The sequence below is a fragment of the Mytilus californianus genome, unplaced genomic scaffold (assembly GCF_021869535.1).
Source record: "Mytilus californianus isolate M0D057914Y unplaced genomic scaffold, xbMytCali1.0.p SCAF_26, whole genome shotgun sequence".
NCBI classification, from domain to species: domain Eukaryota; kingdom Metazoa; phylum Mollusca; class Bivalvia; order Mytilida; family Mytilidae; genus Mytilus; species Mytilus californianus.
The window spans coordinates 647,552-660,580 of record NW_026262675.1 but is presented as its reverse complement, the minus strand read 5'-3'; the positions used below and the strand labels follow the sequence as shown (position 1 = coordinate 660,580).

The 13,029-nt window shown below is 29.1% G+C and overlaps 1 protein-coding gene across 8 annotated transcripts in view; it reads left to right on the top strand.

Moving 5' to 3' along the window:
* LOC127732614 (cilia- and flagella-associated protein 70-like) overlaps window positions 1-13,029 on the top strand; it is a 48,876-nt gene that overhangs the window by 15,251 nt on the left and 20,596 nt on the right. For all 8 annotated transcript variants that reach the window (XM_052241695.1, XM_052241692.1, XM_052241694.1 and 5 more), the window contains exons 11-18: window positions 2,383-2,452; window positions 2,861-2,922; window positions 3,266-3,403; window positions 4,421-4,465; window positions 9,410-9,448; window positions 10,761-10,924; window positions 12,346-12,406; window positions 12,689-12,750. In XM_052241695.1, the coding sequence (XP_052097655.1) occupies window positions 2,383-2,452; window positions 2,861-2,922; window positions 3,266-3,403; window positions 4,421-4,465; window positions 9,410-9,448; window positions 10,761-10,924; window positions 12,346-12,406; window positions 12,689-12,750 (641 nt within the window). The remainder of the gene's footprint in view (window positions 1-2,382; window positions 2,453-2,860; window positions 2,923-3,265; window positions 3,404-4,420; window positions 4,466-9,409; window positions 9,449-10,760; window positions 10,925-12,345; window positions 12,407-12,688; window positions 12,751-13,029) is intronic.

Below are 13,029 nucleotides of genomic sequence, written 5' to 3'. Positions count from 1 at the left end.
AATGCAGAGAATTTTTGTTATATATAAGATGTAACCCTCCCGTAGACAAAATATTTTGTGCTATTCTTTATTTTTTTATACATTTACTTTCATTCCACAGTTTTGATATATATTTTTCTTCAAATATCTCATATGATTTGAATATTTCCATAATTTGTAATTCAAATCTAGATTTCAATGTAGAAAACCTTTAATATTAGCGTTTTTCCATCAATTTCTTTTATGGGTTTATTTTTTTTAATTTTAAATCTGTCATTGAAAAAAAAAAATGACTCAATTGCTATGTTTTCATGTGTTATTATATTGTTGATCACTTTTGAACAGAAGTAATGAGACACATTTCTTTTAAATCTGCACCAATTCAGAGTTTCTGCTTAAACAGTTAACCAACATGCAAAACAATATATAACTTTAGTAGATTCTTTAGAGGTATCACAGTAAACATTACAAAGGAAAGCTAGAACTGGTGTTGCAATAAGCTTCAGATACATATATCTATTGCATAGGAAGTGGTTTTACTTGTGATCTTTGCTCCTAATGGTTGAAAAAAGTGATATTACCTTCTTTTTTTTTAATTATCAACCTTCTAAGAGCAGACTCAGTACCACTGTCCTTTTTTGATTGGTTAATATTATAAATTTACATTAGATTTTTTTTCTATCTGTAATGCATTAGCAGACTTCAGTGGGGAAATACAAGGTTTGTTTATATGGTATATTATAAAAAATATAATTGTTAAAGTGTAGATATATTTTATGTTGTCTGATGCTACATTTTCTAATGATATAGGCATTTTTTGTTTTGAATTCATTGTATGATGAGGAATTTGTGCATGACTTGAAGTTAAGATAATGTTCTATGCAAGGCTAAAGATGGTTTGGAATGTGTCTATGGTATATCTGTCTATCTATAAGGTTTCAAAACACTTTGCCCAAAGTCCAGTTAACAGTATTTAGTAAAAAAAATTGAATACAGAATTGATACATTTTGGATAAAAATCTGCCATTTTTTAAAACTAAAATATAACAGGATTTGACATATACTGTATCGTTTTATGTCATTGAAGTGTGTTTTTTTCATTATTTATAAAATGGCTACATTTGACTGCTTCCACTACATACTTAGGAGGATAATTTTTCACCATGAATTTTTGAGGGAAATGTCTTATTAGAATTTAAGTAGAGCTTGATAGTGAAAATATCAATTTGGTTAGCTCAGTTTTCAGACATGTATTTTAAAGGTACAGACATTCACTAGCATTCTTTTTGATACACTGATATTATGGTATTCTGGTGAATGGGGTTAACTAAATTATGTTTGTCCTCTGTGGATTAAACCAAATTTCTATGGTTTCACCAGTATCTGTTTTTTGTTATGTACTTCAGACAACATTGATGGTAAACATGGACTTATTTGTAGCATGAACACAATTATAGCATACTACACTATTTATAATTATTTTTAAGTTACCTGTACCAGTATGTATTCTACTATACTTAAAAGGAGATGCCATTTTTATAGATGATTTTTGGAGTGGTAGATGATTTTTTTTGTTGTGTAGAAATTTTTTGGAATGAGAAAATATTGTAGTAATTGAAATAAATTATTTTATGTTTAGAAAAATGCAGTCCGTTTAAGATTGCATTCTTGAGATAAAAAAAATTGTCATTTTTTTCCATATGACAAAAATTATAGTTAGCTTGATTTACATATATTTTTGTCATACAAACAACCAAACAACATTAATTGGCTAGTAGCAATCTGAAGAGTCACCAAATTGTAACAACTGTAAAGTGGTGAAATTTCACAATATATTTATTTTCGCTAATTTTAGTTACAAGAAAATAGAAAAAAAAAAATTTGTTCCTAGAAATCGTTAAATTTGAACTCTCCAAAAACACACCACTTTGCAGTAAAGTTATATTACTGTTTATTCTAAATAGATATGCACATTAATAGACCGAGCACGTTAAATTAAAATTTGCACGTGTAGAGATATATATGAGATTATTTATTATAAATTTATATAAAGATTATGATTTTGGACTGAACAATATTTGACAAGTATTGATGTTACACCCTTTTGTAATCATTTTCTGCAATTATCTAACTTGTGCCATCACATCTTGTTTCAAAAGAAATATTTTTTCTTCCCAAATTACTAATTGAAGTGCCCGTTTTTACTTCTGAAATGAAAATCTATTTTCCCTTATTGAGGAAATAAAAAAGTAACATGTAACTAGAAAAAAAACTTAGAAAAAAAGTTAAATTTTAAGATAAGCTGTTTTCCAGTGGGTTTAAAATACTGAAGCTATGGAAATGAGAAAAAATGTATAATACCAGTGAATTGATAAAAATATAATGATTTTCCTTACTTTGTAGGATGATGAGGGTGCCATTAGTTACCATGGTGTTGCCTTTGTTAACCTAGCCCCACTGTTGTACCCAGGAGGTAATGTATTATCAACTTTTTCCCTTTGAAATAGATAAATATGTATGAAAATTAGTTCAGAGATTTATCGATTCTTAAAAAAATACAGAAATAGGAAACTGCAAAGTAAATGGACTTCAATTATAACATAAAAGTGTTGCCAAATAATCTTTGTAATAAAAAACCAGATAATATTGCACAGCAATTAAGTTTCTGTCTGTGATAGATGTACCAAAAAAATTATAAATTTGAAATCATATTACCATATGAAAATGAGGAATTGTGGTATTATTGACAATGAGACAACTATCCACTGGAGTCCAAATGACATGAATGTAAGCAACTTGTTAGTAATAATTTAATATACTGGTAAGAAAAAAGACATTTTATCACACAATGTGATCCTTCATTATTTTTTTTATATTTCAGTAAAGAGAATAAGAGGAGCATACAAAGTCCATGCCTACACTGACCATGCTATGCATGAAAAGGTAATAAGATCATACAATGAACAGTTTTTTTCCTCATTATTTATTATAAGTTTGTTGTTGATAAAACAGATTGGAAATATTTTAAGTATGACAAATATGACAATTCAGAGGTTCAAAGTTCATCTATTATATAAATTATAAAAAGACATACATTAGGAAAATTTGGAAATAGTCATTGTCAGATATTTTTTCTTTGAATACTATTTTCAGGTAAATATGGTTTTCTTCTTGTAAAATACAATTTCTGTTTTCTTCAACTGAAGTTTACTTATTAAAACTGTTGTCATTTACCTATTAGAAATATACTTTTTAAATTAATGCCTTTTAAATCTACATAAAACAGACAAAAAGGAAAACTGGTTATGGCGAGGAAGCAGGAAGGATTGCCTTCAATATTCTCAACAGGAACAGTGCCTCTCCTTTCCCTAAGAAGCCTGGTAAAGACAAGGATGATAAGAAAGATAAAGATGTTAAGAAGGGGGTAGGTGTTATATATAACTAAGAAAAATTGAAAAAAGCGTGGACAAAATTATGCGTTTTGAATTGGAATGAATTTTTTTTTGCAATTTACCGCTAGACCCATGCAAATCTGTTATATTCTGTATGTGAAATATTATTAGGTCTTTGAAAAATTATTTTACAAACTGTCAGCACAAAAGAAATCTCCTGGGGTCTTCAGAATTAGTTTGGATTTTTCGGTCAGGTCTGTATGAGGGCTTTTCCAATTAAATGTATGTTGGAGGGTAGGAAGGGAAGTTTAATTATTGAATGTGGTTCATGGGACTTTTTTTCAGTATGCGTCTGTTACCATTATGCAAAATTATCTAAAAAATGGTTCTTAGTTGTAGGGATATTTTGAAAGTCCCTTCCTACCCTCCCACATACACTTTAATGGAATAGCCCTGATTAGATTATTTGATGTTTATAGTTAAGTCTGTAAATGTGAAAAACTCTATGGTTAAGTTTTGAACAATGTAAGTATTTCTTTAGTAACTGTTCTTTCTTCGTACCACAAAGATATTGACAAATGACTATGTTTACAGATGATGACATTGATTCCCACTCTAATTAAAAGTTACACACCTACACAATTACTTCCTAAGAGTAATTCATTCCACTCTGAGGTATTGAATATCATATTAGGGAGAATATTGGAGGTGCATTTTTTTTGGTGATAAAAGGTTTAGAGGAAAATGTTAATTTATAATGTAGAAATAGAATATTTCATATGTAATTTAATATTGTTCTTTAATTTTCTTTGCCTACAGTACAATTATTAATTGGTATTTGTTGGTTTTTGGGTTTCTTAAAGTAGTTATTAAACAAATTTATTGTCTCAACTTCAATGAAAATGGCAAATGAACCCTTTATGAATTATTTACTATTTGAATTTAAAAGTTTTATTTAGTTGAATAATTCGTTATCGCCTCATGTAGTTAAGTTATTCTTTCCAATCATACTCGGATGGTTAGGTAAATTTCTAAATAATTAATTACAGAGATCGGGTAGTATTTTACATCATAGCTCAGCAGTGCCTCATGAGGTTAGTTAATGGATAAAAGGAAGAATTTGCTTTAGGTTTAGGTCTGCTTGATCTGTTGATCAAAAAGAATAATAGAAATATTAAGCATAGGTTTAGGTCTGCTTGTGCTGATTCCTAAAGAATGAAACAGGTATTGAGTTTTAGGGTTTTTGTCTGCATGTTTTGAGCATGAACTTTAAACAAGAGTTTAAGCATAGGTTTAGGTCAGCTAATTTTACAAGATAGACATAGCGCTAGGTTTGGAATTGCTTGTTTAAAATAAAAAGGTTTACCCTACCTTTAAATGTATAAATGTGCTAATCTGATGAAGATTTGTCATTTCCATATATAGTAGCTAGCATCTTAATCATAAAAAATGTGTGTCATGCATCAGATTAATACTGATCTGACGGAGCATGATTAGCTGTCTGCTTAATTATACAATTTTTACCTGATAAAAAGGCATGGTTTATTGTAAATGAATGATGCAGTGCAAGTTTCAGATACCATACAAAGATTATGACTTTATTCAGGCAATTCAGTGACAAATAAGATTTTACATTCTTGGTCATCTTTTACACACTGACATTGAAACACTAATCCAGGTTGTTTTTCAATTATAAGGATTGAAATTTTTATCTTACCTAGCCCATCTTGCATCTCAGTCTATCCCTTTTCCCCACATTTAAAGTGTATCTTCTCAAATAATAGGTTAAACGAAACCAAATTTGTAATGTATATAATATATGTGAGGTGCATAATTAAAAGTTTTGCAATTTGTTCAGTTCAGTTCAGATACAAAAAAACTCTATATTTGATAGGTTGGTTTCCAAATTGATTTGCTTATGAAATAACATGGTTATATCTTTTCTGACTTTGTAGCTATGATTATTAAGAGAGTTTTAAGAAGTTTTTTTATTTCATGTTGATCAGTTGACATACATAGTAGCTATGATGCCACATTGGTTCTTGTTGAACCCTATGGGAAATCACATTTTTTATTTTCTCAGAATTTACTCTGCCATTGCAAAGAAAATATATGGAAGTCCTATGTATAAAATCCTTATTCAGTTTCTATAATAAAAAAACTTGTAACACCACCTCTATTTAATATCTACATTATATGCATTGGATCTGCTCAACATTTTAATTTTCATAAAAGATCTGTAAACAAGTGAAATTGTCATAAATTAGTCAACATCATTGCTGACATTTCTTTACTGTTATATTTAGAGACAATCTTCAATGGGTTCCTCCATGGGTTCTACCTCTAGAATGGGTCCCTCTCGCACAGGACAATCTAGGAATGGTTCAGCAATGCGTTCTAATCAATCCTCTCAGTCAAAACCAACTGTAATGATTTCATCTATACCAGAAGATGATGACTTTGATAATCTTGGACCGATGCCTTCTAATAATTATGGTCCGTTACTAACTCCTACAATACCATCACGACTGGGTTCATCACGATTGGCTGGACGTCGGGTTTGTTTCACACAATACCTGCTGTACCTTATTTTGTTACTATATTCCTACAGTACATTCATAACTAAAACATGTTTGAAGGGATGGGAAATTAAATCAGATAAGGTAAAGAGGCCAGATGACATCTAGATTATTTGTAATCACAATTGGTTAAATTGGTCAGGGGAAATTAATTAAGACAATATTAATGCAATATTTTGGAATAGCTGAATTATCAGGAATCTGGGGTGCACTTCCTTTATAAATTATGTTGTTTTCATTATTCATATCACACATTTATGGACACATTGCACTTAAGTTTAATAGTAAAATAAATTTTGCATTCCAATGCTTAATACTGATGTATTACATTTGTGCAGTGCAGAATGGTTTCAAGGAAACAAAATTATCATTTATCACTGGTTATGTTTTAACTAAGTCTGTTGCATGATAAGGAGTATTGCATGACATTTGTATCACACAGTCATCTTTACAGAGGTCAATGAGTACAACACAGCAGGCTCCGCCTCCACCTTCCAGCCAAACACCAGCTGAGGTCAGCCTTGAGTGACATCCACACAATCCCACCCTATATCTTTAATTCACCAATCACATTACATGTTTTAATATCACCATGTCACATATATTTCAGAGTGTGTTTGTTATGATTTTAACCAACAATGTGTTTAATGCTTTGATGTGACAAAAGGATTTTTAACAAACAATTTAGCTTTTATTATACACAGTTTTAGCGTGGATCTTTTTGTAGATGTCGAGAATTGTTCATGTGATGTTATTACAAAAATGTATTTCTTGTTTCTGCTGGTTATTTTGGAGTACAACAATTATTCAAGGGTTGATCATTCTAGATGTCTGCAGAAAATACAGGCCTTCACTGTTTAATTATGTTTTTCCCCCTTTTATTAGAGTCTAATAATTATGAATAGCAGTAAACACATCTTATTTATTTTGTTCTCAAAGGACTGGTTACAAACTATTATGAGACACACAGCAGACATAGAAAGTGCATGTGGATGTTTCCTTATATCATCTTTACAGTATTCAATTTCTGTCTCATAAATTTTTAAATTGTCTAAAAGTATTTTGAATATGCTTTGCATAAATAATGTTTCAAAAAGGTTGATTTCATTCACTCTGCCATTTTACCCTTCAGTATTGTTTTTCAGTACAGTGTATGTTCAGTTAGTAACAACATTCTGTACATGATACAGCATGGTAGGATATGACAATGAGATTTCAAAATTCAGCACAAAAAAATTGCAAGCAAAGATACTTACTGTATTCCAAGAAAATGGAATGGCTTGAAAAATTTCTGGAATGGAAATGGTTTTTATCCGAACAAGTTATAAAAAAGGGAGATTTATTATATAATATACTAAAATTATAAAAAAATTGTTTGTTGAAAACATACAAACTAGTACAGCATAAATATTAATGTGTTTTGCATACAAGATCTTTTATTCACCATTGCTATATTAATGTAATTTATCAATAGAATAAATCTGATTATTCATGTAATACACAGATCACTTGAATTGCAGTTTTTTGTTTAGTTTTGCAAATTAACATATGTCAACTTTTTAAAAAAAAATCGATAAATCATCAAATTGTTTAATCTTGAAGAATTTTACAGAAAAAAACATTAGTGGTATAATAAACAGCTATTTCATATTGAATAAATGTATTGGAATAAAAACATTAAAAAAATGCAATGAATTGTAAAAAGTATTCTGTTTGGTTAGAAATAACTTCTATATAAAGATTAACTGGTTGACTATTTACCCCTTACACTGGGCATTGAAAATATGCTATTGCTTTAGAAAGCAAAACACATTACTAAATACCAGGTATTAAATTAAAGGGACAGTAGTTTACCAATGTTCAAATCTTAGAGAAGAAGAGACAAATCAAGGTAACCAACAGAAACTGAGGTAATCCCATGAACTAAAAAATGAGCGAGACCAGCGACTCATTTCATAAAAAATCTTACGAGAAAAAGTACTTGTAAGTCATGAACATTTCAGTATAACTTGCGATCAATTTTAGTCTTCAGATTTTTTGTGGAAAGAGCCGCAGGTGTGTCGACAGAAATAATACAACTCTTAAACCAGATACCCCTGAATTTGTACCAGTTAAGCTTAACTATAATATAATGCACTCTGTCATAAAATAAACATGTCTGCAAACATGTTGAATCTATCAATATCCATTTAGAAGGTTGCATTTTAGACAAGACAAGAGAGGTGCCTATAAACAAGTGAATATTTCAAAAAATAAAATATTGATCCACAATATATTTAATATTAAAAGTTTTAACAATTTTAAAAATTTATTTTTAAACCTCTGTCAGATGTCAAGAATGGGATTATTTAATGAGGTAAAGATCTTATTGTTAACTAGAAGACTGAAACTGTAACCATAGTTCCCTTGTTAAAAAAACCTAGGACTTATAATATTCTGTCTTGTAGCATCTTTTGAATGAAAAAAAAAATTTGTTGTGCTTCATATCATGTCATGATTGAAATCTACATAGATTAAAATAGTGTAGCATTTTACTTTATTTTTCTTAATTGTTAGAATAGATTTGATGATTTCAATGGTTTCAAAGATTTTTTTCCATTGTTCTTTATTTTGGTTGAATTCTGTGCTTTTACCATAAAACATGATTTTGTTTTAAACCCTGTCATTGACCAGCTATTTAAAAAAAAGAAGATTTGGGGATTGATTTGTTATAAGGTAACAAACAGAAATCTGGTTTAAATAGAGATACTGTTCAATTTACACAAAAGAATTTCTGTTTATATGTTTTATAATATGTAGCCATTCAGGGTAGATAATCATGTAAGGTTTCTTTGTATTACCTAAATTAAGGCTAACCAGTTGATGAAGTTTTGGAAATCTAAAATTTGTTTTTAATATTCTATTATGATTGAGAGCACCATAAACCTTAAGACTAGTAAAACATGAATTTTCTCTGGAGAAATAGTCATGACCTATGACCTAAGCAACTTTAAGATGGAGGTGTGATAATTTATAATATTACAAAGTAAAATACCTTTAGTAAAGTATGTCCAAACACAAACTAAGCCATCATGATCTGAATCTATGCATGACAAAACTTAATTACATATAAGCTCTAAAAGTTGTAAGAAATTTCTTGAATAGCAGCAAAGGTTCTTACAACTATGGCCTGATTTGGTTTTTACTGTTTTACATATAAATAAAATATGAATATCATATTTTTTACAGGGGCATGACAAATATGATTGTGTTATAAATAAATAAGATACTTTATCAAACTGCTGTCAGAGTCATGGTGTACCACAATGACAAATTATGACACACAATTTAATTCCTCATTTATACAGCTGCGGGAGGCGCACATTACACAACCCTGTAGCAATCTTGTTTTTCCTAATCCGTTTGTAATTTTTTATCAGTCCAACTTGAATTTTCAAATGATATTTATGATTTAAACAGGATAAAGATTTGCATAGCCTAAGCAATCAGTCAGAAAGGGTAATTGTGTGAATTATATTTTGATAAGTTTGCTTGGTAAGGATGACACTTGAAGAGCACAGCATATATCTAGAAGTGACTTTCAAAAAGCTTTGTCTGGAATGTATTACAGAATTTTGAAATCTAAAATGGTACTCCTCAGCCTGAATCAGTCTGTTCTTTAAGATTGAATGGTAGCAACAAAACTAAATTTTAACATGTTGGATGGATTTGGTACATCTTTTTAGGCTAAGAAAATATGCACAACATTATATACTTTTAAATATGACATGGTTGCACTATTGAAGAGTTTTGGTTTGCTTTTATTGTTGTAAAGTTCATTATGACACCCGGTACAATTATACGTATAGGCAAGACATAGGATTTTCCTTCATTGAATTGACCGTGATGTCAACAGCATACTCATTTTTCTGATCATGATAATTTCAGTATGAGTTCATAATTGATAATCAAAAGTATACTGTTGCATTTGCAAACTTCACCTAAATTACTAAAGAATATGAGGCTTTTACCCTCAGTATTACTTTTAACTTTAAATTGTTTAAAATTTTTACTGATTGTTAAGGTCCATTAATAAACACATACACATTGATAGACCTTGAATAGTCAGAACTTTTTATTAGAACATTGATATTGGCCTTTCTTTTGCATTAGCATCAGGTAAAATTTATAAGTACTTGATAAGTGATATCCACTCCCAGAAAAATATCTGTCTTTTTTTAGTTTTGATACTTGCAGGTGACATATATTTCTGTGTTAAAAACTTTGTATTTTTTCTGTTCTTGACTGCATGAAAGATTTGAAGTTATTTAAATATTATAGTACTTTTAATTTTGATGAAGTATTAGAGAGTACTAATTTTAGTTTTGATTAATGCAATTGATATAGTAAAGTTAACATAGGTTTTTAAGGACAATTTGCACATTCACATGCCTAATTTTTAGCAAGTAATTTTCTTTATTTATATTTTATGAATTTATTTTTTATTTAAGATAAATTGTACTGTAAAAAATAAACAAGCATATTGTGAATATAAGTATTTTGTGTTTTTTATAGATAGATTATGTTATTATTTTTCTTATAAATTATTTCAATATATGAATATATTTTGATATTGATACCACGGACATACTTTTCAGTAATTTGTTTATTATCAAGATTAAATGTTAAAAGAAGAATGACTTACTCATAATTATATTGCATGTAAAGAGAATGCTACTAACCTGCATGGAGATCGTGTGTTCATTAATGTTTATTTTATGCATTTCTATGATAAAAATTCAATTAACCATATGTAAACATTATCTCATAGGCATCTCAGACCATTAAGTCTGATACAGGATCAGAGATGGAAGGACAAGCACCTGTCAATGTGGAAGGACAACAATATGTTGAGGCTAAATCTTATGTGATGTTGGAGATCTGTCTAGCACATCCACTCATCCCTAAACGTCCAGCAGAAGAGCTGGCTAGAAGGTAAATACAAAAATAATATCATGTAAGTTTTGTAAAAATAAATTTTATTTACCTCTTGGAAAAACATTTATGAGACAATCTTACATTTGAATAAAATGGCCTTGATGTCTTATATGAGTACTCATACAATGTACTATATTGAATGAATAGTTGCATAAGTGTAAAGGTATCTTGAAAACTGAAAATTAAGGATTTGAAAAGCTTGATAAAATTATTACTGTAAATAATCTTTTTCAAATGACTGTTATTTATGTAGAACTTAGTTGTAAAAAATGGTGTATGACCCCTAATATGTAAATTAAATTTTTATGATGTTTTTCTTTATGTAACATTTAACTTCTTTAAGTGAGATTGTTATCCAATAATTGTCAATGTATTAATCAAAATTCATTGAAGTTATATTTTTAATAATTTTATAAGAAAATTATGGTAAGTTCTTGGAAAGAAGTAAGTAGTATTGTTTAGCCTATTTTCACAAAGCGTTGATGTATTCACTGTCAATATCAATGTTCACTTGTAGATCACTGATCCTGTAAACTATATTTGATTTCAATATAAAGGACTAAACAGAAACCTTTTATTATTTTGAAATTTATCCATGTTTTTGTCAAGTGTTTGCCTTTGACAAAAGGAAATATTATAGTTTCATTATAAGTCTACTTCTGAGGTGAAATTTGATAGCTATAAAATGAAAAGATATTCAAAAGATGTGCATGAGACAATATCCCTATGTTCTATGGCAGTCTTAATACTATATTTGGACCTTTCTAAAACAACAGTTAATGTACCAGTTGAAAATTAATTTCTGGTATCATTATAAGCAAGTAGAGTGAGTGAGTGAAATAAGCTCTTGTAGTAATATATGCATGATCAAATAAGATAAAGTAATATTTACATGGGGGTTGCCTTGCTTGTTTATTCCACAGACTGGGTCAGATAAGAATATTTAAAAACACTTTACATTGATACGTAACATAAAGTGTTTCTAAATATTCTTATCTGACGCCGTCTTGATTCTCCCTTTAATGGCATTCCTTTTTTTAAATGTATACAACTGTAGTTGTAGCTTTGTATACAATCCCTCGTTCATATCAGAAATAGGAAAACATAACTTAATCTTGTTTTTTTAGTTTCAAATGTTTATTGTGTGCTTTATACAATAAAAGAAGTTTCAAAGATTAGCATGATATAGTCCAGATGTAACCCTTTTCCCTTATAGATCTTAAGTAAATAAAACAGAACTTTTTCCATGTCTTTGTGGTTATGTTTCACCCATAAAACTAGATAATGTTGAAGAAAAACCCCTAAAACTGGAATAACAATATATTTGGGAAGATGTATAATAATGTATATGTTATGAATAAAGAACTTTAAAAAAATGTCAGTCTATGATTATACGCAGCATGTTTGCTTTTTTCCAGGGTAGCTGAATACATTCCACCAAGACCTCTCTTTCCAAAGAGAACTGATGGTGCTGTGAGGGTGAGTTGATTTCTGTCTTTGAAACTTGATGAACAAAATATCTTCCATTGATTTACATACTCTAGATAGTAATTTACCAACTTCTCAAGTGACATTTTAGTAATAATTTAAATTTTGTAAATGAAATCTAAGATAAATTGATTAAATTTAAGAACTACAGGTACAGAGGTAAATGTATTCCCTAATAAACTTTATAGTAATGAATTAATTGATGTAAAAAAAAATTTTTTTTTTTTTAATATTCAGATGTTTATGTAATAATTATTTTGTATCTATTTATAGTCTGTAGAAGATTTCCAAAATCAAGTGGCTAGTGTTGCTAATCTGATCCTGGATGAATTCAGGTACATTTTAAAAACTTGTTTACTTTTTAAACTTTCCTGTTATATAATGCTGACATCAAAATGATGAATTATTCAGAAATGACAATTAGTGCGCTATGATTCCCATTCTCATAGTTTAATGTGATTAAAACGAAATGTGGGGCATATGTCACTAAGACAGCAACCTGATGACACAGATAACCTACATTATGTAAAGTTTGTAGAAATAAATGTAATATAAGGAGTGGTTTTATCCACTTGGATATAATTCATAATTAAAAGCGTAATTCTTTTGTTCTT